Source organism: Gallus gallus, chromosome 2 (genome assembly GCF_016699485.2).
Source record: "Gallus gallus isolate bGalGal1 chromosome 2, bGalGal1.mat.broiler.GRCg7b, whole genome shotgun sequence".
In the NCBI taxonomy this organism is placed as follows: domain Eukaryota; kingdom Metazoa; phylum Chordata; class Aves; order Galliformes; family Phasianidae; genus Gallus; species Gallus gallus.
The window spans coordinates 75,900,684-75,928,221 of NC_052533.1; the positions used below are offsets into that span (position 1 = coordinate 75,900,684).

At 42.3% G+C, this 27,538-nt stretch overlaps 2 protein-coding genes across 15 annotated transcripts in view; one reads left to right on the forward strand and one right to left on the reverse strand.

Annotated features, from left to right (window-relative positions):
- The window catches only part of ANKH (ANKH inorganic pyrophosphate transport regulator), a 100,325-nt gene extending 90,572 nt beyond the window's left edge, over nt 1-9,753 (forward strand). The window contains exon 12 of one of the 2 annotated variants that reach the window (NM_001012562.2): nt 796-1,859. In NM_001012562.2, the coding sequence (NP_001012580.2) occupies nt 796-912 (117 nt within the window). In that variant the 3' untranslated portion in view covers nt 913-1,859. Of the gene's footprint in view, nt 1-795 lie in introns of both variants that reach the window. The other variant, XM_046924434.1, reaches the window with a different exon arrangement.
- FAM105B (family with sequence similarity 105, member B) lies at nt 3,075-25,883 on the reverse strand. 13 transcript variants are annotated; one of them, XM_046932483.1, is made up of 8 exons: nt 25,758-25,883; nt 24,924-25,167; nt 23,658-23,728; nt 22,795-22,889; nt 21,395-21,538; nt 20,105-20,239; nt 18,754-19,023; nt 3,075-17,481 (listed from the first exon to the last, which is right to left on the reverse strand). In XM_046932483.1, the coding sequence occupies exons 2-8, from the start codon at nt 24,974-24,976 to the stop codon at nt 17,287-17,289; spliced, it is 963 nt and encodes a 320-aa protein (XP_046788439.1). In that variant the 5' UTR covers nt 24,977-25,167; nt 25,758-25,883; the 3' UTR covers nt 3,075-17,286. The 13 variants fall into 13 exon arrangements, 12 of the variants coding, with proteins under 12 accessions (XP_046788439.1, XP_040551686.1, XP_025003469.2 ...); XM_040695752.2 differs by lacking the exon at nt 25,758-25,883 and having other exon boundaries at nt 25,068-25,414; XM_025147701.3 differs by lacking the exon at nt 25,758-25,883 and having other exon boundaries at nt 22,795-23,265; nt 24,924-25,414.
- Between the last annotated feature and the right edge of the window lie 1,655 nt (nt 25,884-27,538).

The following is a 27,538-nucleotide window of genomic DNA, read 5'->3' on the forward strand; positions in this document are numbered from 1 at the left end:
AGATGTGCAAATCAAGACTTGTGTAGACACCTCTGAAATACTGAAATTCTGATATGCCTAAACTCAGCTGAATCAGTAATACCTATGGGGGTATTTTTGTCAGCATTACAAGTGTTTTCAGTAAGACTAGTCAGCCTGCTGAGAAATGGATAATAAGGAACAGATGCTTCAATTTGTTTTTAGTGGGGCTGAATACTTCTTAGCTTTACTAATCCAGGACATCCTGGATGAATCATAGGACTCTTGAATGCCCTCCCGCTCCTGCTGTCCAAAAATACTCAAGTATTACTAGGCTTTGGTGGGGTGGGGGCTCACAGTAGATCAGCAATACCAAGAAAAGCCAGAATGCTTACATCTTAAAAATTACTGAAGTTTGACATTTGAGAAATTCAGATTTCTCCCTAGAGCAACCTATCTTCTCAAATATGTTGTTTGCTTTTTTTGTTTGTTTGTTTTTATTATTAATAAAAAAGTCCATGATGTAAAAGATTCCAGATGCTTTCTTCCCTCCAGTCACAGTGACGCCCGTCTTGGATATCTGTTAGCATAAGAAATGCATCTATTACTGCTTTTATGTTAGGAAGGTGAAAGCTGAGTCCCAAAAGTTTATGAAAACCCTCTAAATTGTGACAACCTGCTAGTGGCAAGCCGTGAATATGACACAAATATTACAGCTCTTTATTACATCCTAACAGATGTATTATTTCTACCTTGTTTCTCCCAGTGCCCGAAGTTTGTAGGTCTGTGTTCACAAACAACATATTTGTATGTTTATGACTGGTTGTTTCAATCTAGAAAAAGAAGCGGAATGAGAATGAAACATCTGCAGAAGGTGAAGACTCTGCCATGACCGACATGCCTCACACGGAGGAAATGACAGACATCGTAGAAATGAGAGAAGAGAATGAATAAGAAATGGGATGCAATTGTTCTCTACAGGGACGATTGGAGTGACACTTCAGCATCTTGTCGTCTCTCATACTTTTTTGTTTGTTTGTTTTTATTTTTGTAATAAAGAGGCCTTGATTTGAAAGGTTTCAGATAAATTCTCTAGCATACTGAGTATGCTCACACTGATGAGGGACCTAAAAAGAGGTCTTTGCTTTTTCTTTTTCAATTGAATTTGTTTTCTCACTCCATGCAAACATAGAAGATACAATTGCATCACTGTAGAGTCTTCCTTACTTATGCATCCATCTTCTCTGGACAATCTGCATTTGTCAACCAAAGCCCTGTTGTGTGCGTGTGCCTGTGTGCACACACACGAGTGCCACTGGCTCAGTGCTACTGCCATAATCCTACTCCCTCCCCTCTTTCCTTTTCCTTCCTTTTCTTTATGAGAAATGTTAAGGAAAAGAAGTTTGGAATACAGAGCTTTATTTTACTTGCTTGAAAATGACTTTGCTACATAAACTAATATACTATGGTGAACTATATCTTTTTGTTTGGCCTCATCACTAGAGCTTATACTGCACAGGGTACAAGACAGGGAGGAACACGTAAGTCTCCATATGGGGAAAAACAGGTTCCTCTCTCCTGCTAAAAGTGTGTGGATGTGTATATACACACACAGAGACATACGTGTATATATATTTATATATATATATGCATATGATAAATAAAATACACACAGGACAAGAACTCTGTTTAGTTTTCATTTCATCTGAAAGACAGAAATCTTTTGAAAAACGTAAGCATTTAATTCAGAATCTTCTTGAATAGTTAAGCACCACCTCACATGGTTTTCTTTAGGAAAAAAAAAACAAACATGCACTTTCCTCTTGTGAAGAGGGTGATAGCAACTGAAATAATTTGACTGTATTTGAATAAGAAAATAAAAATTGACAAGCTTTACCAAAGTTCTTGTCCGCTGATTTAACTTTAATTTTCAGAGGTTGGTTTACTCTACTTTTATTTCTGGTGTCTATATATTGAAAGAAAAAATACAGGTAACTTGTGCAGGATACCACACTGTGTCACATTACTACACATAGTTCCATGAAATTCTTAATTTGGTGAGGTACACATGCTCACACACACATGTATATATATATATATAAGTATATATATATACACATATATGTATGTTTTGCTATGATATATTTACCTATGCAGTAGATCAGAGTCAGTATGGTGAAGCTCAAGTACTGGTAATCCTCCAAGTCCTCAATTAGGGACCATGATCACTTGTTAGCTCTCAACAGTGTCATGGAAGTGGAAAGCTGCTCAAACCAGCAAGTTGCACTTTGCAAACAAGGCAGGCACTGTGCAGTTTAATTGAGCCTTAAACAGTAGAGTGTGGGGTTGGATGGTCGGTCCTTGTCAAGTGGAAATGAAGCCTGTGTAAGAGGTTACTGAACCACAGATGGTTTGGGTGCCTCTGATGAGGGCTGCGGGAGCAGCTTCTATTGCTTGCTGTTCTGTGTTTGGCTGCGGGGCAGCGTTCCTGTGTCCAGTTTGTAGTACCTTGGGTTCTTTCAGTTGTAGCTGTGCCAGATTCAGATTCTGGATACAGTTATCCTTCATGGGATATCTGCAAACCAGTTAATTTAAACTTTCTTTAGTAAAAATATATTTTTATAAGTTGTGGAAATGATTATTTAATTGTAGACAACTTCAGTTTCTAGATTATTTCCCAGGTAGTCCCAGCACTCAGAAAATTAACCAGAATTAGCCATTACTTTAAATGTTATATTGATATATGTGTGTATATACATACACATGTGTATAAATATATATATTGTATATTATGTACATTTATTTTAAGCAACAGTACATTTCTTATTTTTCCAAGTTCAGCTAAAAATGTCTCTAAAACATTACCGAGTTGACTAGTAACCAGGTGTAGCTATCACAAAAGGCATTTTATCAATGAACTTCCTTTTAGACATTTGTACCGATTTGTTATACGTGCAGATGCAGTAAGAAAAGACTTAGAAGTGATTTTGTTCAATGACAGACTTGAAAAAGCAGTTCATGGTTAATTAGTGGTGGCAGTAAAGGACAAGACTAAACCTAGTAGCCACCACGAGGTGGTTCTCATTGTTTATTATAGGAGATTTTTTTTAAAAGACAAAAAAAAAAAAAGAAAAAGCCCTCAGACGAATGAACTTCATGCAGCATGGAGATGGTACACATATGCGTTCATGAATACTCTCAAACAGTCATATGTATATAACATGTATATAGACTGTTACGGATCGCAGCGGCCAGTTAAAGACTTCTCTGTTCCTGTAGTTTTGATTCCTCCTGTGCATTTGTATCCAAATCCACAACGCGCAGTTTTTCAGGAACTGTGGGGATAAAACACTGAATTATTTTGATACTTGACTGAAATACAAATAGCAGTATTTTTGAGGAATTTTGAGCATTACAGATGTAGGGTTCAAGGTAATAACTGCACCAAAAAAGTAGGAATTTGAAAACAAATTAGGTGAAGCACCAAGTCTTTTGTGTTAGATAGAAAACTGAACAATCATCAAAGAGTGAATTATTGGTCATATAGAGTGAAACTAATGGTATTGTAGAAGTCAGAATTTCAGTTCTGTGGGTAGTTAATATTCCTTTATTTCACAAAACAAACAAACAAACAAAAAAAACCCAACAATGGATGAGCACAGGAGTGGTAGGACTGGGGCAAGTTTTCACCAAGTTTTGTAAGGACACATGCATAACACTGATTCCCATTTCCTGTGCATTGGTGTATTTTTTACGTTGCTGGGTTAACCAAATCTGCTGATGTATCTGCAACACGTAACTCCATATGGGAGCTTGGTGTCCCAGCAGATGCTCTCTCACATCGGCATGCTCAACCTGAAGGCAGGTCCACAAGGAGCTCCATGTGCCACAGCAGCGCCCAGAGCCCCATCTGGTGACATCTTCAAGGGCTTCAGTGACAATCTGAGCCCCATTTGATGGTGTGTCCAACTGGACTGCCTTTGGACCAAGGGCGCATGCCACCATGTCCAGGTTGACTGAACCCCACTGAATAGGTCCAATCATTACCCACCCAAAGTGTCTCTGCTGAGCAGGCCCTCGTGAACGTGTTGGCTTCTTCCCACACAAAGGAACTCTTGAGTTTTGATGAAATGCTGTCTCCTTTGTGGTGTTGCTCATGACATCTCTATCTGTGTGATACATTTTGAAATAATAGAGGTCTGTTAGTTGTCTGTTTTGAGGAGAGACAGAGCACCATCATCTCACTGAATTCATGTGAAGTTTCAGCCTTTCAGTACTTTCTTGAGAATAACTGAATTATATCAATGAAGTTACAGTAAGAGGAAAAAAGTTGATCTGCATCCTACATCTTATGTTTTAGGCCATGAAGGAACATACCACTCAGCACGAAGTAGAAGGGACACTGGTAGATTGTGGATTAATGTTCCTAGGCTTTTAATACGTACTTAAGGTTGTGTTAACTGCCTGAGTTTTTCTTTCACAGACGCAATAGCAGTTGGAAAACACCTATTTTTTATCTCCCCCACACGCTTACCAGGCCATGGCCCTGGTGAGGCGGGCTCTGCATGTCCCATCCCTCTTACACAGCCACGCGGTCAAGAGTGAGAGCTGTGCTGGGCAAGAGGATGGGTGAGTAACAGAGAAGTCTTTTGTTTCCTACTCATTTTGCTGCTAAATATTTCCTTTGAACGGGAGAGATTTATCGGCTCTCGGTTGGGTTGTGCCGAACTGCTGCAGACAGACAGGCAGTGGCTGGAGACGGAGGGCGAGCTGCTGAATGCAGTGTATTCAGGGCAGGCCACAGCGCACAGACAGGAGCCTTTTGAGGGAGAGAGTTCTTTTTTTGTGGTCTGGCGCCTCGTGCTTAAAGGGAAAGGTGAAAGGACGCCTTGGGGTGCTCGGGTCGGCCACGAGGCATGGGCAGTGTGGGATGGTGTGGGAGCAGGAGGGCAGCATCACGCCTCGGCCTCTCACTGAGGTGTGGGCATGGTGTGATCAGTGGGACAGAATGCGGCTGGGGATATCTGAGCGTCCAGTAGCCATTGGTGTATCAGAAAGCCATGCATAGATAGATGAATATATATATATATATAAGGGTATGTATATGTGAGTTTGTATGTAAGAGTTTTATGCACACGTTTTTAGTACTGGCTGTATGTAGCTTGCTGGAACAGAGTATAAAAAACATCTTAAAGAGGGAATAGGCTGTGTAAAGAATTGCAGTTTAAAGCCACATAAACAAATAACTAAAATGACCTTTCGTCAGACATGATACCAGTAAGAAAAAGCGGCATTTAGATCAGTATGCTAAAACAGGAGAGAAGTGGGGAACATGGAAAAGCTTGTGGATGTGGCATACCCAGCCTAAAGACGGCATCACCGGGGTGGAAGTCAATTAACAGAGCAGAAATGGCTCTGCCATTCTCCTGTTAACTGCACTGGAGAGGAACTGAAAGGTGAGAAGTGATGTGTAAATGAGGCACAGCTTAGAGTATTTGGGTTTCTGAGAGCGGAGGAGTCATCAGAGAGACGAGCATGAAAACATCTCAGAAAAGTATTCAAGCAGAAACGAACCATATGTGGGTTTTATGGCGTGCAAAGAGGAGATGTTACATCGCCTGCTGATTCCAAGTAACTGGCAGTAGCTGGGCAAATGTCACGAGCTTTAGTTAAACAAAGTTAAACAGAGAGTAACGAAGAGTGAATTACACAGCTTTGATATCAAACTGGCATTTCCCAGGCACCAAGTTAGCCATATGCATGTGTGGACTGCCGTGTTTGCAGGCCGCATCAAGGGCCTACTGAAGGGCTGCGTGTCCCCCAGGCAGCGCCAGCACCGTGGGCACTTGTCGGCTTCTCTGCAGCCTGCAGCACACCTTGTTATACTGAATGCTGATGCACAGCATGAAGCGAGGCACCTACACTAGATCAGCTGCAAGTTCAGGTCCATCATGGGCTGGATTCATTTTGAGGCAGTTTGTGTGGATTTGCTTTGGAGATCGGTGCACAGATCCACAGATCCACTCCTCAGCCACTGCCAGACTTCTCCTTGGCATTCTGTGATTACTAGACATTGTCACTCCTCACGTCAACTTGTGAGTTTCACCTCGTTTTTCTCTCTCATTCCCAGTTCTGCATCGTCAGACATTTCTTTATTTTCTTCTGAATGCTCCTGCTAGATTTATTTTGTCTGCTGGCATTTTGAGAAGGAAAACGTAGTCTTTGTGCTGAATGCCAAGTAACGTAGTCTTTAAAAGGTAACTTAAAACAAAACTGGTTTTTTTGATGAACTGTTGTTTGCTTTTCATTTGCTTAGCTGAAAAGTAGTCAAGAAACAGAAGGAACTGGGGGACGTTCTTTATTTAAAATCAAGAATTCAAAGAATTAATTCAAGTTCACTACTAAACTCGAGCCATTTTTTTGACCTTCTGGTGATTTGTGAGCACCCCAGCTCTTCCAGGGCACTGCAGCCCTGCAGCTGTGCACTGTTTGAAGCACTGGGAAGCACAGGACTTTGTGTAGATGAAAACTAAAATACAGCCTGAAAAGTTGGAGAGGCCGAATCATAGGAAGAATCTGTTAAGTTTAAAATTCAGCCGAACTTGTGCAAGCTGATTGATGTCTGAAGAGGCCCTGCTTTGGGGTTACATAGATAAATAAATACCTGCCATCTCCATCTGACCTAAATTGTTCTCTGCTTCACTTAGGAACCTAGGATAGTCCTGTCATCTTAAGGCGCTCGAGGCTGTTTGGGTTTATTTTAGGGTTTCAGGGCTGAGAGATAGTGCCCACTAAGGCTCAACAATGGAGATATCTATGCCAAAATCTGAGCTTCACAGATTCTTTCTCAGATGACAAAACTTTCATATTTCAGGGCCAGTTGTAAGCACCCTCCCACCCTGTGGGAGCCCCGCAATGAGAGCAAAGCAAAAGTCAGCTATTGTATATGCAGACAAAATATTCGAGAACTGCACTGCACTTCTACAATTAACTCTCTAAGTACAAAAGTCTGAAACCAGCAAGCAACTGCGTGCATCACCTTCTTTTCATGTGCATCATTCAGAGCTATAAAAAAAGCTATCCTTTCTGATAACTGTAATCAAGGTAATGCAAAGTAATACTTCAATTTATGTAATAAAACAGCTTGGCCTGTCTACAGTTGAGAGCATATAAATACCCTCTTAGGAAAGGATGTATTTTAAAATTGAAGTGATGGCCGTATGCCGTATAATTCCACCAAAACACAAACAAAAAAATTGGAAAAAAAAAAAAAAGCATCAGCTTTGAATGAGTATCCTGCCTGTGTGGAAAGCAGAGTGTGAGTACACATGTAGAAAGCAGCAGAGCCTGAACTAGCATGCTCAGCTTTGTAGTTTGCTCTCTAAGACAGCACTAATGCAACTCTGGTTTTCTGTCCTATTACAGTAAACACAATGTCCTTCCCAAGCTGAAATGAAACAATTAGGAGGCTGCAGGCCATAGGGTTACTTACATCAATTGATTTTATCTACAAACCTTGCAGATGCTACAACATTGCAAAAGCAAAACGTGCAAAAGAACGAAGGTTCATATGCATTTTTATAGAGGACGTCAAGAAGCTTTTTAAAATTAATCACTCTTTCAGTGATGCAGTTCAAAGTGCGCTTCACTTACTTTGTTTTTAATAGAAATCTACCCACAAAACACCATATATTATTACAAAGCAAGCGCACAAGATGCGGAATTCAACCTGTGCTTTTTTCCAATGGGACAGAAGCTCCCACCACCACCATAAAGGCATTTGAGCTCAGGTGGTGTCACTCATTCAGAACACTGGCCCCACTGCTACTGCTACTTTAGATCTGCTTTTGTTGCTGCTGCCTCCATTTTCTTGAAGCCGAGCACCCAGGGCACTGTTTGGTTGGATACACCGGCATGGCCATGGGTCCCCAGGGCTTGCCTGCCAAGTGAGAGGTGACTCGAGACACAGAGCCCCTTTAGGACAAAACCTGATGGTTTGTCATTCCACCAATATGAGCAAGCTGGGGGCAGCAGTCTTCCCTAGAGCTGGCTCTTCTGAGAGAGGGAAAATAGACTTTGCCTTTTATTGATGGCCTGGCGGCTGGGACTGCAGCCACCCTCAGGTCCTCCATGCTGCTTTTGGGTTTTTTTTGTGCTGTGACATTGGCAGAGCATCTTAGTACCACAGGGTGCAGAAATCCCAACTGGAGACCAAGGAGTCTGTTCTGCTTGGAGGCATAGATGAAATGTGTTTAATGGTGTGACTCCCTCATTTATCATCTTTAACAAGAGGTTCACTCACCTATGAAGGTTACCAGGCAGCACTGCTGACATCAGATAAACCTGAACTTTACAGTGCTAGGAATACAAAAGACACCAAACTTTGTCACACTTTTTGCTGTGGAGAAAGAAGGAAGCTTCACATGTCCCACTCTCTCCATCTTCACATGCTTGAGCACGGCCAGTCACAAGGTTGCTCTAGAAGGATCTCTAAAGCTGAGCAAAACCCGAAGGGAAAAGCAGCAGATGAGAACTGTTTTGTCTCCACAGCAGGGGGATATCTTAGAGAAGGGCTAAATTGCACAGAAATGCCCCCCAGAAAGTATCGGTTTTAGAGCAGAGGTTCAGGATGGCTTTGACCACATGGTACATCATTTGTAAAGTAGTAACAACAAGGATAGCAGGTTCTCCAATCTCCGAAAGGTGTTCTAAGGATAGTATTCACTGATGCTGGTGAAAAATGCTTGGATACTGCAGGGAACAGTACCACAGAAATGCCTATAAATACTGAACTCATATTTGCATGTTCTAATTGTGCCTTTGGGTTCTCTAAAATTGACTTGTTTTTAGTTTAATGGAAATACTTTAAAAAAATGAGAGTGGGGAATAGTGTCTTGAAGCAACATCCTAAGAAAGGGCAGCACAGCATCTGAAGGCTTTCTTGGGAAGGAGCAGGAGGATGTTTGAGGGCCTCTGTCCACAGAGCATTCTGCAGGACAAGGTCTTGTTCTGTTCTCAGTAGGCTTGCAAGTAGTAGCTGGGCACCCTTTAGGGAATGCTGTGTTTGCACTGGGGTTAAGGTCACCTTTCCATAAGGAAAAAGCTCATTTTTTGTTCATTTCTGTTATTTTAAGGTGAATCTGAGAACTGGGCAAATGGTTATTTCACCTCAGAGGTGTCACTTGCTTTTCATTTCTTTCAGAGTATCTTTCTCTATCAGATTCAGATTCTTTCAGTGTCTTTCAGGATAAAGCTATCGTTATGCAAAGCAGTATGCCTAATAGCAATCCTTGACTATTTAAACAAGTCAATTTTCCAAGGACTGTAGGTGTCAAGTCAGAGCCCTATTTGGAACTACAGTACAGGGATCCTAGATTTTAAAAGAAATGTTACCTCATGCATCATTTTCTGCCATACTTTTGTAGAATTCCAATTGATTTCTCTCAAAAGAAGTGTTGTTTTCTTGAAGTTGTACACCTAAAGCTACCCGTTTGTTTTTTAATGAACGTTTTGCTTTGCTTTAAACATGTGGGTTTTCTGTAACCTCTAAAGAAGCCAATGAAGGTAAAACTTTGTACATTTTTTCAATGACTGCTGAGGTCGAAAGTATAAAAGTACGTGTTGCATTAAAATTGAGTGTTGTTTATGTATTTAACAGAGATGTATGTTTTTGCATTGTTAAAAAGGATGATCTATGCTTTCTTTTAGGAGGGGGGGGAGATCTGTGCTCCAATATTGTCCAACAGCTTTCATATTCTAATTACTTTAAGTAAAGTTCTAACAGTTTGCATATGATTCTGTTTGCTTCCGTGTTATTAATTCTTGCACTCTGGCATGGTCTAAAGCGCTCTTCTCATGTGGAATAATCAAAATATGCCTCCTGGTGAGAAATTAATCAGAGAAATGCTCAAATTGTTTTTGAATTATGAGCACGATGCTGCCAACTGTAAGGTCTTGACTTGTGTTGTGGTTTAACCCGGCAGCAGCTCAGCACCACACAGCCATTCACTCACTGCCCCTCCCAGAGGGTTTGGGGAAGAGAGTCGGGGGAAAAAACAACCAAGTAGAACTCATGTGTTGAGATGAAAACAATTTACTGAAACTGAAAATGAAGAAAAAAATAATAGCAATGATAATTATATATATGTATATATAAATACATGCACACAAAACAAGGTATGCACAACGCAATTGCTGTTGCAATTGACCTGTTGATCAATGTCCAGCCAGCCCCCACACGGCAGCTGCTCCCCTGGCCAACTCCCCACCATTTTTCAAGCTTTTTCACATCACACCATACAGTGTGGAACATCTCTTTGGCCAGTTTGGGTCAGCTGTCCTGGTTCTGTCCCCTTACAGCTCCTCATGCACTGAGTAAAAAGATACTTATTACTTAAAGCAGAGCCTTCTTCTCATCATGTCAGAATAAACTCAAAAGTCGTGAGGAGATCCTTCATCCACCCTTCTGGCAAGCCCCCAAAGGCACTCTCAGAAAGCTGTGAAAACATTCCTTCACCAAAAATGTTTAGTGTTTGAAAAATATTTCTTTCCCATGGGCACTCCAGAACAACCAAATCTGCACCACCCACTGCAGCAAGGAGGCCGAGGTTGGGATCACAGTCTGACTAGCTCTCCTGATGTGATGCTTGGGCAGCTGCTGTATTTAGGGCTTTACAAAGGTCTGTAGGGTGTTGCTCACACCTGTGGCCAGCTTCAAGGACTCTGCTGCCTCCGTTGTCTTCTCACCAAGGCACAAAGTGGCCAGGTTAGATACTATTTTCTATTTTCAGCTTTGGGCTGGGCAGCAGCTCTCTGTACGGTATGTGCTGTCCAATCTGTGGTGTCTTTGGGAGCAGCCACTGTGTTTTGCCCAGAGAGCCCTCAGAGACCCCTGCACTGGCTGGGGACACTGTGGCTGCCCCTTCCTGCTCTTCAGCCACTGACAGCTGTCTTTGTCACTGAAGCAGGATCTGCTCATTTCTGGTCACTTCATAGCTGGTTCCTGCCCAAGGCCAAGAATGCAGAACATGGCCAGAAATATAATTAGGGCCTTTAAATCAGCAAGAGATAACTCCCTGAGGCACTCATTAGCTGTTGGCACCCAGCACAGCCTTCCCATGGCTGCTTGCGGAGGGCACGGCCTGACCTTGCCCAGCTATCCCCGTGGAGATCACTGGCCTGGCAGGAGGCCATGCTGGAAAAAATCTACGCCATTAAACAGCTGGTCTGGGATAGGGCATGGAAAAAGAGGTTGCTTTCACACTCTGTGCAACAGCAGAACACAGGTGTTGGAGCCATTTCTCTTGGCTTTATCTCTACAGTGAACTTGTAGGTTTGGGGTTTTTGGTTTAACCTGGGTTGATGTTCCTTCCCCTCAACAGGGAGAAGGAAGGTAGAACAGTCTCATTTTCCTCAGGCAGGGACTTGGCAGCCCCAGCAATACGGGCACAGCTGCAGGCCCTGCAGAGGCACAGGCCTAGTCCATTCTCTGCTCAGCACAGGGCTGGTAGGCAGCACCCACTGCTGGAGGGCCAAAGCCCAGTTGCAAAACATGTCCTGGGATCATAGCTGCACTGTGGGTTTCGGAAGAAAGTGAAGGAACAGGCAGTCAAATGTAGAAAGTCTGACTTGTTCTCTTTTTCAGACAATATAGGCTTTATTTCTCTCTCCCTAAGCAAGAAGTCAGGCTGTAAGCATGTGAGAAGTAAAAAATAGAATAGAGGGCAAATAGCATTATTGACTCACCTTCTTTGCTTGCCGTCTTGGAAGTCTCCTCCTCTATCAGCAGATCCTCCTCACTGCCAGCAGAGAGGTTCTCCCCTCATTGCTCCCTGACTGCTCCTTCACCAGTAACAAGGACAACTTGCCATTCCCTCAGTGAACTGAACCCAGGTTTAATCCAGGTTATTTCCTCAGCAGGCACAAAGAGACCTCAGACAAGGGTCCTCAACCCCGGGTCCACAATTGCAGGCGGGTGCAATACTAACACAGAACATTCTCCATCTGTTTGCTGCATCCTTTTACAACCAAAACAGATGACGCTATGCCACGTGCAATTACCACCATCATTCACACATCATCCACGAAGCGTTTCTTTGGAGAGCCTGGTGTTTCTGTGGCAAGGCACTGATGACAAGGTAGTCCCTTCCATACAAGAGAGCTGCCTTCTCAACAGCAGTCTTAGCTCTTATATCCTAGTTCCTCACAAGAAATCTCACACCACTCTTGCCTTTGAGCTTCCCATGAGCATAGACCTCTGTTGCCATTTTCCATCTTCTCCTTTCAAAGGCAGACAGGTTGGCTGGGATGAAGCATGTATGGGATGGTGGTGACTGAAGGATTCAGGAAAACCCAGATACTTCATTTGGCTGCCTGACCATCTGACGATTTCGGAAGCTGTCACAGCTTTGCTTTAAACAGCCCTAAGTGCTCCAAGTTCACCAGCCCTTTCTTTATAAAATAATGTTTCCCATTACCTACTACTTTTGGAAAAGAACTGGGTTGTTCTGGTTAATTTAAAAAGGTGTTGGGTTTTTTTTTTTGCTGTTGTTATTATTTTTTATTTTAGCACAATTTGATGAGACAAAAGCCTTAGTGACAGGATTAAATCAAGCAAACATAATGGAAGCACTGGACAGACTAAAAGCACCAAGCCAGCACCTCCTGTGGCAGTACCTGAGGGTATGCAGGGGGTCGAGTGTTGCTGCTGCTCTACTTGGGTGTTCTCTGGGCTGGAGAGAAGACACAAAGCAAGAGAGTCTGAGTACAGCCTGCCACTGTGCAAGTGCTACCCAATGCAAGGGAAATTAACTGTCAGATGCCTAAAGTGTTTTCTTTACCTCGTTGTTTTAATGATTCCCTTTCCCCCTTTTTTTTCCCCAGCACTATTACCTAAGCAAATCAGCAACAGTCCCAGAGGAGCAACCTTATTGTTGGTTCTGCCCCCCTCTCCTCTCTAACAGTATAAATTCAGAAGACAGGCTTAGGTGGGAGAACAGAAGTTGCTATTAACTCCTGCCTACCGACTTGTTGAAAGGACCATGCTCCTCCAAAACACAAGTTGCAGAGCGGACATGCCGCTGAAGTGCCGAGGAGCGGGCTGTCACCCAAGTGGGTACTCAGCTCTGCACAACCGCCCTGAGAACCAAACACCCAGATCTGTTGCAGAAAAGCAAAACCCAGAATGCTATGCAATACTTAAAGAAAAATCCACTCAAAGAACGGGGCTCTAGGAAGAGTTTGAGTGGTTTTTTGGGTGGTCCTGTGTGGAGCCACGAGTTGGACTTGATGTTCTTTATGAGTCCCTTCCAACTTGGGATATTCTGTAATTCTATGAAACAAATACCAGTCTCCAAAGCTGTACACCCTCCCTGCTGTTATAATTCATTATTTCTAGTAACCCTTCATACTGGAAAATATATACATATATTAGGATGTAAAAAGTGAACATTCAGAACCATAAAGAGAGAGCAATAGTCTAGTAAGTGCTCCACATCCCAAGGTATAGCCTGGTATACTTACATCCTTAAGTCTCAAGAAGTGTTTTACAGTTAACACATTCCTTTTAGCTAGAAGTACATATATATATATTTTAATCTCTGTAATTTAGGAACAACAGTGTAGGCAGTCATTTTCTTCTAAGCACACCTCAATCTTTATGAAATATCTGTGGCTGAAGTCAGACGGCACATGGAGAACGACAGTGGATTACAGAGCACTAAATAAGGTCACACTGCCCATGTATGTAGTTGTATCCAATATTGCTTCCCTCATGGACACATTGAGGTAGGGAGATAGAAACCTACCACTGTATCCTAGATTTGGCAAATGTATTCTTCAGTATTCCCATTCATGAAGAATTGCAAGACCAGTTTGCATTTACATGAGGAGGCAGGCAGTGGACCTTTCAGGTCCTGCCATATGGGTATGTACATTCACCAACATATTGTCTTAACTTAGTGGTGCGTGACCTAGCAGATCAGGATAATCTTAATAACATCAAACTGTACTACTATATTGATGATCTCATGTTGACATCTGACTCACTGGGGGCATTAGGAAAGGCAGTAGACTCATTAACTACTCATTTACAAGAGAAAGGGTGGGCCATAAACCCAAAAAAGGTGCAAGGACCAGGCTTTTCTGTGAAATTCCTGGGTAGTTTGGTTGGGAAAGATCAAAGTACTACCCAATGCAATAATAGACAAGGTTCAGGCATTCCCAGTCCCTACTGTGCAAGCCAAGGCAGCTGCAAGAATTTTGGGGTATATTGGGATACTGACGTTCCTTTATACCTCACTTAGCAAAGCTGCTGAGGCCTTTGTATTGACTCACAAAGAAAGGCCAAAAATGGGACTGGGCGAGAACGGAACAAGAGGCCTTCCAGCAAGCAAAACTAGCTGTTAACCAGGCCCAGGCACTGGGTATATTTGATCCTACCCTTCCAGCCAAACTAGATGTCCATGTAACTCAGGACAGGTTCAGCTGGGGCCTATGGCAGCACCAAAATCCCATTCAAAACTCCAGTTGGGTTCTGGTCTCAGGTTTGGAATAGAGCAGAAGAAAGGTACAGCACGATTGAAAAACAGTTATTGACTGCCTAATCTGCATCACAGGTGGTAGAGCCAATAACCCAAATATCTGAAGTCACAGTTAAGATCTGACCCACCTTGCAAAGACAGGATGGCCCAAGCACAGACAGTGGGTCTGACACTCAGTCTCTGTAGGAGTGGACAAAGACCCTACAAAACCCTGAAGGACCTGAATGAAAGGCCTAGAGACTGCAGACCCAGTGCTCTGAAAATGCTACAGACAACACAGGCCTCCCTGCTTAGGATCCAAATTGTAGGACCAAAGTGGTATGGCCTACTTGCACCTTGGGGAACATTACTGGAGACTGGGGGATCAGTAGTCCCCCCGGTAATAGGTATATGGCCTACAGACATCATGGTCAACACTCCGGTTTTCATTGCTGAGGGGACCTTAATCATGTCCCTGTGGCAAATCAGGACCTCCCCTTTGGTACCTGGTATAGTTATGCAGCCTCGGACATTGGACCAAAGGGTATGGTGCAGATGGCCAGGACCATTTTTGTACTCTGCAATAAGGTCAGCAAAAATAAAATAGGGACTGCACAGCCCTAAGCGTGGGTAGATATTATTCGATCTACATATTCTAAAAGTGATCCGATCTGTTCTTGGACAATCTGAGAGGCCAACCTCACTATTTCTCCACCTTCATCATTCTTGAACCTTGTTTAGCTTCATTATTGTGTTAGGAGAGTAAACTACTCCAGAAACAATCACAGAATGGTTTGAGTTGGAAGGGACCTTAAAGCCCACTGTAGAAGTGCTGAGTCATGGCCTGAACCAGTGATTGAGCACCTGGTAGGAAGGCAGGGCCAACCCAGGGAAGCTCAGCTGCATGCAATGCACCTGAGTGACCAGAAGGGGTGAAGCCAGGATCCTCTTCATTTCTCATATTCTGGTTCTCCTCAATAAATGTGTAAATGAAAGTAACCTTTGCATCTGTCTGATTTAAGGCATGTTAGTCAATGCCACAGTACGATGATTCGTCTAGTGGAAAACTTCCAGAACGTGCTCACCATGGGCTTCCAACATTATTGAAAAAGGGAGCATTCTTAAAGAACATTTGGCCATCTTAAAACATTTTCAGTCCTTTCCTGCCAACTAGAATACTGGGGGAACCAAGCCCTGCTATAGCCTGATGACAACAGGATGCACAACAGACCCAAATATTAGAGATGAGAGCTATGCACCTGATACACAATGCAAGAGCTCCCTCTCCCCTTAGCATCTACGTGGGGATGTTTTACCATATCACCATCTCAGTTTAAAATGAGTTGCCCTCTTCTCTCCCTACCTTATGGTAGGGTTGTTGCCGTCCCACAGAAATAAACTTGGCTTGGATTTTGTCTGTGTTGACTCAACAATCTGCATGCAGTTACACTCCTGAACTGAACACACCTGCAGCTCCCCAGGCAGCTCTGGGTGAGCTCCCACAGGCACCACGGGGCTGGTTTCAGCACCAGCTTCTCAGAGCTGCAACAAGCACTAATTCTCCACCCTGCTTGCCGCTCCACTTCAGTTCTCAGCTCTATCCACAGCCTATCAACTATTACCACATGTCAAAATGCAAAGCCCACCAAGCCCCAAGATCATCTGGACCACTATTTTCCTTCATATGAAGAAATTCTGCTGTGCGCTTTCACCTGGGCAGATAGAAAACAGGTATTCATTAATTCTTTAAACCCAGTCCTTAAAAAGCCTTAAGTATCACACAGTTCCAAATATATGGAAATTTTCACCAGCTTCACTCTTGTTTGGAGAATCATCTGTAGGTCATAGTAACACTTTGAGGTGAAGGCTTTCTTTAGTTGTGTTTAGGTATGCCAGTACTGCCCCCTTTAGTTTTTCTATCTAAAGAACTTTGAGTACTCCTAAACAGAAACACAGAGCTACCTACAAACTCCACCCAAGAGCAGAGAAGTACCACCATAAATTTACTGCTATCTACTTGTGCTGTGTTCTCCACAGCAGTTACTGGCAAAGCTTAACACTACAGAAACAGTAATGTTAACAGACATGGAGTCTGTGTGGACGTGGTTATCTCATATCAGCTACTGCAACTGAAGTTGGTTTTGTGTAGGTTTTGATATTTGTGACCTGCTAACAAACAAGGTTTAAACTCCTTTATTGCCAGTGCCTTTTGCCATAATCTTTTCCAGGGGTTCAAAGGGGAAGAGCTCTTAATTTCCAGTGTAACAGATGCCTGACTTCTATATTTGACACTCAGGTCTAGAAAAAAACAAACCCAGCGCCTTACAAAACTTTTTAAAAAGTACCTCTCTTGCAGCATTAAACCCAAGATAGACACTGAATCCTTCAGACCTCAACCTACACAAATTGCTTGTATGCAGGCAGGCAAAGATCTGTTAGGACACTGTCAGTTTACTTTTCCAGAAATTTAAATTAATCAGTATCTCATTATTTTAGAGTGCACAAGACAGCTAAAGAATAGCACCTATACGTTCTGAATTTCAGAGCAAGCTCTTAAAAAAAAAAAAAGACTGAAAATGTTCCCACTTTTTTTTTTTCCTTTTACATCAGTAATAGAAGCCACAGTTGCACAACTTGTATTGAGTTATACTTGAGACAGAACCTGCTTGATATTTTAGGTCAGATGCAAACTTCTAAAACAAGAATTTCAAGTTGTTGCAAGTTTAATAACACCCATTTCATCATCATGCTGTTTCAAAACAGCACTGGAAACCTCCATAAGCACAGGTGTGTCTGTTCAAAATCCCCTTTATAACATCGTTTCTTGACACGTTCTGACCAGAATGTTATAATGTCTGTCATCTTCAGTTATGAGAGTCACCACAGGCCAGTCTTCCTCAGGATTACTGGGATGAAATGTGATGAGTTCATCAGTACTAAACTTATACAGTCGATATACCTGTATGGTGTACTGCAGAGCATAAGCAAGGAGAAACATTTCCACCTGTATTGGAACAAAGCAGAAATAGAATATGTAACATTTAATGTGTCCTTTGCAAGATATTTCTTATAGAAATACCAATACCAATTGGATGTTACTTTTAATGAAAAACATGAATGATAAAATGTGGATGTATATACATGCTCAGTACCTTAATGCTTAAAGCCATCCATGACTTGCTGCATAAATAGCTTGAAGATGCCATGCCTTAACATGCTCTTCAGTTGAAGAAATGGCATAGTAAGATACTGTTCCTTAGGAAATGGTGGTCTGCTCAGAGAACCTCACTTCCCTACTGCCACAAGAAGGTAGGAAAGATGTTCTTTTTTATCAACGTTCATCCCATTAAGTCACCAAATCAGACAAGGACCAGTTTCAGGCAACGATCCTTCCTCTTTCTGTGGGTACTCTGACTTTCTAACCAATCAACAGCAGACAGAAAGCCCTTACACAAAGCCTGTAGATATCAAATAGAGTTGAGATTTTTCCAGCTTCTTCATTTTGTCTACTACAGTGACAAGCATGTTCTAAATAGCAAATTACAGCAAGCATCACCAAAATAAGTAATTTCAGTCAGCATGAAAATATGTAACATCACTTATTAACCAAACTGGACAGAACAGTCGCTGCTAAGAAAAAACACTGCAGCTTCACCTTTGCAACAAATCATCTAATTTAACAGTAGTCTGTCTCATCTGTGCTAGTTACTAGATATCTTAGCCAATAAACAAGAACCAAACATAAAACTTCTGTGCCTTTCGTGTCTTTGAACTACTGAATTTAAGTGCACCACCATATCAATTTTTTAAATGGATGTTACCTGTAGAATAGTCTGTAGAACTATTCATCTCATTACCTACTAGGTTTTTTGGGGAGCTTTTATGTAAGTTTCTACAACATACAAGGCAACTGAATCAGAATTCAGCAAGTATGTGTACTACACACCATCTCTTCATAATTTGAGTGGTAGGTTTTATAATATTATTATAGTGTCTTAATTGTTAATTTAATATTAGGACTATTGCTACTATCCAAAGAATACCATACTTCTAAAGAATGGCACTCAAACGTTATCAGCCACACAAAATTAGTGTTTATAAGGAAGATCTTTACAGACTTTTAGTACAAGTAGTTCTATTATAATTTTCCCCAATGAAAGACCAGGCTACATTAAGTTCTGACAGACTAACGAAAGCTGGATGATTTCTTAAGCCACTTGAAACTGAGAACTCCAAGCAAAAAAAACCAAACACTGTAAGAACAATCTCTCTTTACCTGCTCAAGGCCTCCACTGTGACCTATTTGATTCAGGTGATTATGCATTAACTGACAAGGGCTGATAGAAGTATCACAAGCAAACAGTAGCAATGAGAAGATGGGAACTCTCCTTCTATTTTTCTCATCGTTGTACAACTCAATGGCAGTGTTAAGCATCAAGAATTTCAGAGCTTCATGCAGTCTGTACTCCTCCTCTTCGTTTTTAAGCAATTCATCACAAGCTTCTTGTTTCTCAACAGGACATTTGATGTCACTTACACACTTCCACTGTTAAACAAAAACAACATACAACACATATCAATAGCCATCACTATGCAGGAGTTGCCAAAAGCCACTTGTGAATTGTCAGATGTTCAGTGCAGGTACTCTGAATTTAACTTGTGAAAGGCTCTGACATTATTAGAAACACTACAGTATACACCCACAGCTGTTGGTCTGCCAAGGTGAACCTGGGTTAGTCTGATTTTGCTCTAGTTGGTCCTCAATCAAAGCAAAATAGGGGGATGTTGGAAATAGTTACAAGGTGACAAAACATGCTGCCATAGGAGAAAGGTAACATGTTCTTTGTTTTCCGTGTCCTTCATAGAATCATAGAACAGCTTGGGTTGGAAGGGGCCTCAAGGATCATGAAGCTCCAACCCCCCTGCTGCAGGCAGGGCCACCAACCTCCATAACTAATATTAGACCAGGCTGCCCAGGGCCCCATCCAACCTGGTCTTGAACACCTCCAGGGACAGAGCATTCACAACCTTCACATTCTTTACGTTTCAGGTATTCGCATTCTTTACATTTCAGTTACTCAGAAGGTCTATTTGTGTGGTGCTTATTTGGCCATGCTGTTTCGGTAGCGGGGGGTAGGCAACACAGATAACCTCTGATTGCACTTTCTGGGGAGCCAGGGAAGGGGGAAATACAGCTAAGCAGATGCGCATTACTATGGAAAACTGTTATGCCCTGTTTTCATTCTAGGTTAAAGCACAAATACAAACTACTCCTTTGAAATTACTTCAGCATTATTCTGTGGGTTTTTTTCTTTCTGTAAGCTGTTCAAAGCAGCAACAAGACTTATTGGTAATACCAATCACTTCTTCATAAGAACACAAAAAATAACAAAAGGAAAATGTTACTCTATTACACTGATTGCTTCATAGAAACTCTAACAATTTTCTGCACAGGTGCATACATATTAATTCCAGCATTGGGCCAAAGCAAGCAATGGAAGACCAGTCTTTCTTTGATTTTTTGCAGTATACATACTTAAGTGTTTTGCTTCATTAGTGACAGCATCCTTATGCTGTCACTATTTGTCACTTTTCTCATTTGACAAGGACCAAAAACAAACATATACTTTTCCAACCTTCTTCTTTAGAAGCAATAAATATTCTTTTATTTCATCACTTATTTCTCCCGTCTTTCTGCTTGGTTTCTCTTTTAGTTGCCACTGCTTGATCCAGTCATATTTGCTTAACAAGTTCTCAGGAAGCTGGAAGTTAACAGAAGAAGAAAAGGCAGCTGAAGTAACAAATCTTGAAAGGAAGAACTACACATTATTATATTTTAATTTTTATTATTCATCTTAATACAATTCCTCGTGTTTTCCTCAATATGCCATACCATGACCATAACTGAACACAGCTGGCTGGGTAATATTTCATAGAATCGTATCATAACAGAATCATAGAATGGCCTGGGTTGACAAGGACCTCAAAGATCACCTAGTTTCAACCCCCCTGCTATGTGCAGTGTCGCCAACCACCAGACCAGGCTGCCCAGAGCCACATCCAGCCTGGCCTTGAATGTTTCCAGGGATGGGGCATCCACAGAGGTTTGCTGGCTCACAGTCAGAGCATTGGTCTATTATTATTCCCTGATATAAAGCAAGAGCAAAAGAAGCTTAAGTTGCTCAAGATTTGTTTTTAAAGTCCAGCAGCAGACAGCAGTGACTGTCTGAAAGTTTCCCCAAACCAACAGAAGCAGCAATGAAAGATGCCATATCCACCAGATAAAACACCAAGATAAGTTCTTGGTGAAGCACTTACTTAGCCTGGAACACAAAAATTGTATTTTCTTTCCAGAGAACATCACTCCTGGAACTATGGGACAAGGTTTCTTAGAGAAGAATAGAACCTGAAGATTGGTTGATGCAGCAGATGACACTCTACCATAAGACCTACCTTTTCTACTGCTCACGTGCTACTGCTATGTCTGCTCACTTAAGAGCATTCACATTCCTCTTGAACGACATACCAACAGTTGTATGCAGAGTTCTGGGCTCTCATTTATCAATCCATTTCACCACTAGAACTTGTGTAGTAATTTGTGCTTCATTTTAAGTTAACCACTTGGCTAGAGCAGTATATGTACCATCAGCCATGACCAACCACTTTTCATTTTACAAGGACTCCAAATTAGCAGTATGTTCTCTTTAATGGCAGGCCATGTTACAGTCAGTACAATAACATCTATACATTATTCCAAATTGGAGCCATCACTGTAAACCTACAATGCAAGAGAACACTACTGCTTCTCAATGTAAGGAATATTGATGCATGAGCATGTAACAGAGAAGTGAGACCACAAAAATCACCCAATAAGTTAGAGACAACATCTACTCTCAGAAGACCTACTTGACACACACCATGGTAAAATCCTCACTCTGCAACCAGCGCGGTAACTGAGTAGCTTGACTTAGTGCCTGGAACAGAGTTGCTCTGAGAGCACAGTAGTTATCACCTCGTACTTGCCTTATTGATGCAAACTTCCGTGCAACTGCTTCATATCCCTAGGAAAATAAAAAATCCAAATAACACAAAAGCATTAATAAAACATTTCAAGGGAATAAGATATTTCAATTCAAGCGGTATCATAAAGGAATTGGAACATCAGCATCTAATGATAAAGCTCTCTCAAGAACAAAGAAAGGTTTGATCAATCAAATGATTTGGAAGTACGTATGATTCTGTGTCACAAATTTTGCTTTACAAAAAACAAAACTTCCGTAGTCCTGCTAAATAACAAAGAAGAAACCAATGAAACTGAAGTAGGTACTGCCTGCAGCATTTATCTGACTACACAGCAGAAATATCTTTGAAATGTAGGTAGCTAGCCCACTTAGGTTTCAAACAAAACCCAAACACACAAGAATATAAACCTAAAAATACAGCATGATTACAACAAGAAGTTTCAGCAATGCCATTTACCCAATACTTGTCACATGCAGCTTATTTATGCCGCAGGGGAAAATCTGCCTTTACACAAATGTGATGGGAGTTCAGAAACATTTGTCCCCTCCTTGCTGTTCCCACACGTACACTTGTAGCAGAAGATGCAATGTTGAAACTCAGCTTCTGAAGCTTAGTATGTATTTTCAGCTCATCTAACAAGATTCAAATCTCTACATCTGTACTGTCACCAATCTCTTGAATTACACAAAGCATTTTAGGCTTGTTTGCGTGTACCACTATTTTTCTTCTCCAACACAATTTAAAATAAAGAACACCCAAACCAATCCCCACTTCACTTTCTACTGCTGTAGCTCAAGATTAATATAAGAAAACTTGTCAAAAAACTTACAGAAAATAAGTATCAGGAAAAAAAAATTAAAAGCAAACTCAAACTGATCCTACGCAATAGCGCTCCCCATCCTAAAAATCAAGTGATTCACCTTAAGTGATTCTTCACTTCCTTCTAAAAATAAAAATAAAAATAAAAAAAGAATGTTTGGCCATCTGCTCTGCCATTTCCATAGCCCTTAAGATTACTACTTTATGAAGATAAACCAAATTGAAATTGAAAACAGTGATGAAGAAGAGTATTAAACCAAAATCCTAGCCTGTCACAAGTAGCCTTACTGAACATACATTTTGAATGAGTGTGAGCAAAACCATCATCCAGTTAGCAGCCGCTTTGAAGACTCAACACTGAAAAATACTGCCATTACCTTTTCTGTTTTAAAAAAATCTTTCGTGTAGAAAGCCATCTATGAAACACAGAGATAAAAGCAAAAAGCCCAATGAAGTCAGCAAACAGAAAATATACCTTTCTCATACTTTTTGCTACTGGTGTATTTCCTCTCCATTCTTTTTTGCTGTACTCCAGGATGTCCATTTCAGGTGCAACACTTAATTTATATGCTGTCAATACAGAATTTGCAACATTACACTGAGATGAACTGTGAAACAGAACATACAACAGCATAGAAAAAAACATTATAACTTGCACTTCTAAATACATACTATCACATTAAAGTCACTTTGGTGCCAAAAAGAGACTGGCTGCAGAACATATAGCTGCTACACAGCTACTGGTGGGGAGGAAGTATATGCTCTGAAAATGGCAAACAAACAAAAATAATGACTTAATTCAGCAAAACAGAGACCACTCTTCTGTCTTCTAAAAAATATTAACTGGCAAAGAACAGAAATGTCAGAGTACCTTACTAACTTCTGCTAAGAAAAATGGAGAGAAAAACATTCAGTGGGAATTTCTCTTCTTCATTCAGTAGCCGAACTGTAGAGAAAGAAGACAGTACTCTCTTAGAATTCCTACAGTTTTCATTCCAAAGCAAAAGGGACTTAAGATCATCAAGGGAGCTCAACAACAGATATGTGCGATGACCATAAATCATCAATTCTCAAGAGTGAGCAGATAGGCTATATCACTGTTTTCCAAAGGATTCATATTCTCTCATAAAATACCTACAGAAGCACAAGAAAAAAAATACATTAAGAGCAACTAGCTTCACATAAAAATGATTTATTTGTGAATTAAAAAAACACAATGTACTGTGTGGAGACACCTCTGCACAAAAATCCTTGGAAATGAAGGTGTGAAATCACTGCAAGTTAGTGCCACAATTAATTGTAATACTGTACTTGAAATACCACAAAGTTCAAACATACCTGAAGAGCTCATCTTGCAAGTGTGTAGCATCTTCTCCTTCTCTTCTGCATCACAACAAACGTCCTGCTCACTACATTGCACATCATGGAACAGCACAAATAAACTGTCATTAACCTTTTCCGCTGATTGATTTGATTTCCATCTTACACATTTCATTAAACACTTCCCTACAACACCAATGTTAGTAATGAAACTGCCAGGACTTCTCTTCTGCCAGATGTCTGGGGACTACAGAGCCCTGAAGTCTCTTTATATTTGTAATTCTGAGAGGACATATTTGTAAAAGATAAAAGCCACAATGCCTTGTCATATATACATAAATACTAAATCTGTGCACGCAACTGAAAATGCATTACTCACCAAAGCTTTAAGTCTATGTTCTACTGAGGTTGAGCAACAATCAGTGATCCTGCCTCATCTCATATGACTGAAAGAGGACAAACAGCTAGGGAAACTGCAGGGAAGGGTTTTGTGTAGCCAGGTGGTAATTAAATTACGCTCATCTACATCCAAATCTGCTTTCTTAAGAAGAAATAAGAAGTAACATTGCTAATCCATTTGCATATATTTCCCTTGAGAACAAGAAAAATCACAGAATCATTAAGGTTGGAAGAGACCTCCAAGATCATCCAGTCCAACCATCCACCTACCACCAATATTCCCACTAAACCATGTCCCTCAGTACAACACCCAAACATTTCTTGAACACCTCCAGGGGCAGTGACTCCACCACCTTCCTGGGCAGCCTGTTCCAGCACTTGACCAAAAATGTTTAATATAAAGTCAATAACAGGCTAACAATGGGAAACTGTCATCTACAGTGAAGTTGTAGGAAACGACAGTTTAGTTGTTACTCTAGTTTCAAGCAGATGCTTGAGATTTGATTTCTAACATTACTAAAGTATGAATTAAAGAGAGAAACAACATGGTAGATACTAAACACAGTTCTCCCTAAGAGAATACTACCTGCTGAGATGTTTCAGGGAAGTATATCCCAAGTCCTCACCATAATTATTGTGAGGCATTGGACAAATCTTAATTACCATACCTGACCTTATTTTGCACCAAAAATTAAGGTCCACCAGGGTTTGTGAAGAATTTCAAGAATACCTTGAAGAAAACCTTGAAGAATATATACCTTGAAAACACTATGATAACATAAGAACTTGGTATCCAACAAGAGTGATTTCTAGCCTAGTTTATATATAGAAAAAGCACCTCTTCCCATAGGAAAAAGTTTCTCTATGAAAAAAATAAATCCTCACCTGTCCACAGATGTCTCAATTACTGACGGATTATCAGACACAGGCAGATACATTTCACAACCTCTAGGAACGTCATCTTGTGTCACAAGTGATTGAATCCTATTTCTTCCCCAGGTCCCCCAGAACTTTTGTATAGATATTCATCTCTCATTTCCTCTGCAGGTTGCTCTTTCTTCTCAGTAACCATGCTTGCTGAACCCAGTTCGTTAGAAGGAACACCAGCTTCCTTTTCATGCTTCGCCACCTGCAAAGCAGTCCTTGCTTTCCTCTGTGCCTGTGCTGCACCCGCAGAAAGGCTGAGCAGTTCTCTCATCTGCCCCTGAAAGCTACCCTGGCTTTGAAGAATGCAGGCGTAGGTGTTTCTCTCTCATGCCTCTCTCTCACGGAAGAACAAAAGCACGTTTGTAAGACAGGCACTGTATTTCAACAGCTGTCTTAAGGTCTGGGCACTCAGAGGTTACTTCAGTTACCCAAAAGCAGGAACCAGACCCGGAAGTGCTTGGTGAGGTAACACAGCAGCCCGGCTGTTCTCAAACACTCCTTGGCAGGACGGTCTCAGCTCCCGTTCTGCGTCAGTTCTCAAGCACTGCCCGTGCGAAAACTGCTTCGACTGCACACGCGCTTCTCTCACGGACGCTATCAATCAGCTAGAAACCCGAGGATCCCCCAGAAACCCCAGCGAAACAAGTTTCAGTCCTGAGACAGTGGCTTTTCTACAGACTCACGTGGCGCTCAGTGAAACTGCACTGCACCACGGTTACTGCCTAACACCAGAGCTTCCGTCTCTCTCGAACTGCGGAGCCCGCATCCACCACACAGCTTACAGCCCCCCACCTGCCACAACGCTTCCCCAGACGTCACCGAGCTCTCCCACTCGAGCCCCTCCGCCTAGCACGACCTCCCGCCACTTCAGCAGCACATCCCGCCCGCCGCCAGCGCCCTCCGCGCCGGAAGGCACTCGCTCTCCCTCCCCCTCTCCTTCCCGTCCCGGCCGGGCCGGGCGCTTGGCGTCATATGGAATCGAAGGATAAACGGCAATACCCCAGCGCACCAGCAGGGAGTGTGAGTGCAAGTTTGGATACGTAGAACTAATCATAGAATCATAGAATGGCCTGGGTTGAAAAGGACCTCAAAGATCATCGAGTTTCAACCCCCCTGCTGTGTGCAGGGTCACCAACCAGCAGACCAGGCTGCCCAGATCCACATCCAGCCTGGCCTTGACTGTCTCCAGGGATGGGGCATCCACAGCCTCCTTGGGCAACCTGTTCCAGTGTGTCACCACCCTCTGTGTGAAAAACCTCCCCTGTCTCGCTTTAAAACTATTCCCCCTTGTCCTGTCACTATCTACCCTCATAAACAGCCATTCCTCCTCCTGTTTATACCTCCCTTCAAGTACTGGAAGGCCGCAATGAGGTCTCCCTGGAGCCTTCTCTTCTCCAAGCTAAACAAGCCCAGTTCTCTCAACCGTTCCTCACAGGAGAGGTGCTCCAGCCCTCTGTTCATAGAATCATAGAATCGCTAAGGTTGGAAAAGGTCCACAGGATCATCCAGTCCAACCAATCATTTGCCCTTCACCAATGGTTCTTGCTAAACCATGTCCTTCAACACAACATCCAAACGCTCTTTGAACACCTCCAGGGTCGGTGACTCCACCACCTCTCTGGGCAGCCCATTCCAGTGCCTGACCACCCTTTCAGAGAAGTAGTATTTCCTAACGTCCAGCCTGAACGTTCCCTGGTGCAGCTTGAAGCCATTCCCTCTCGTCCTATCACTAGTCACACGAGAGAAGAGGCTGACCCCCAGGTCACTACAACCTCCTTTCAGGTAGTTATAGAGAGCAATAAGGTCTCCCCTGAGCCTCCTCTTCTCTAGACTGAACAATCCCATCTCTCTCAGCCGCTCCTCATAAGGCCTGTGCTCCAGACCCCTCACCAGCTTTGTTGCCCTCCTCTGGACACACTCCAGGGCCTCGATGTCTTTCTTACAGTGAGGGCCCAAAACTGGACACAGTACTCAAGGTGTGGCCTCACCTCATCATCTTAGTGGCCCTCCTCTGGACCCACTCCAAGAGCTCCACGTCCTTCCTGTACTGGGGGTGAAGTGATACAGTGACTTAACTTGTGAACAGTGAACGTGTGTGTACAAACTGACATCAGTATCACGTTGTGGATATGTAAAGGTGTGCTAGCTTTGTGGAATTACCACCTAGCACCCCGTCATGTGCAAAATTAAATAGCTCTGTGTGTGAAGTTGGCTCATTACACACCACATGGAAGAACCCATCTGTGGGACAGCAATGTCAGATACTGGAAAGAGCCTTTGTGCAGGCACCTATGAGACCCATGACAGCTTCAGCTCCAAAGCAAGGCTTTTCCTGCAACCAAGGGAATGAGAGAAAAAGAAATCACAGAATGGCTTGGGTTGGAAGGGACCTCAAAGCCCACCCAGCCTCAACCCTGTGCCATGGGCAGGGCTGTGACCCAGCGGATCAGGCTGCCCAGGGCCCCATCCAGCCTGGCCTTGAGTGCCTCCAGGGATGGGGCCTCACCACCCCCTCAGTGAAAAACTTCCCCAACATCAAATTCAAATATCTCCTCTTTTCATTTAAAACTGTT

Bases quoted from the DNA above. Each gene is read 5' to 3' on its own strand.
- FAM105B (XM_004935104.5), bottom strand. From the start codon at position 23,814: ATGAAATGTGTAAGATGGAAATCAAATCAATCAGCGGAAAAGGTTAAT. The intron at 22,890-23,657 runs GTATGTTTGAAC...CTGTATTGACAG, and splicing joins TTGCAAGATGAGCTCTTCAG to CATATAAATTAAGTGTTGCA. The intron at 19,024-20,104 runs GTATATGTTTGT...TTTGTTTAACAG, and splicing joins TAAAGAAGAAGGTTGGAAAA to TGGAAGTGTGTAAGTGACAT.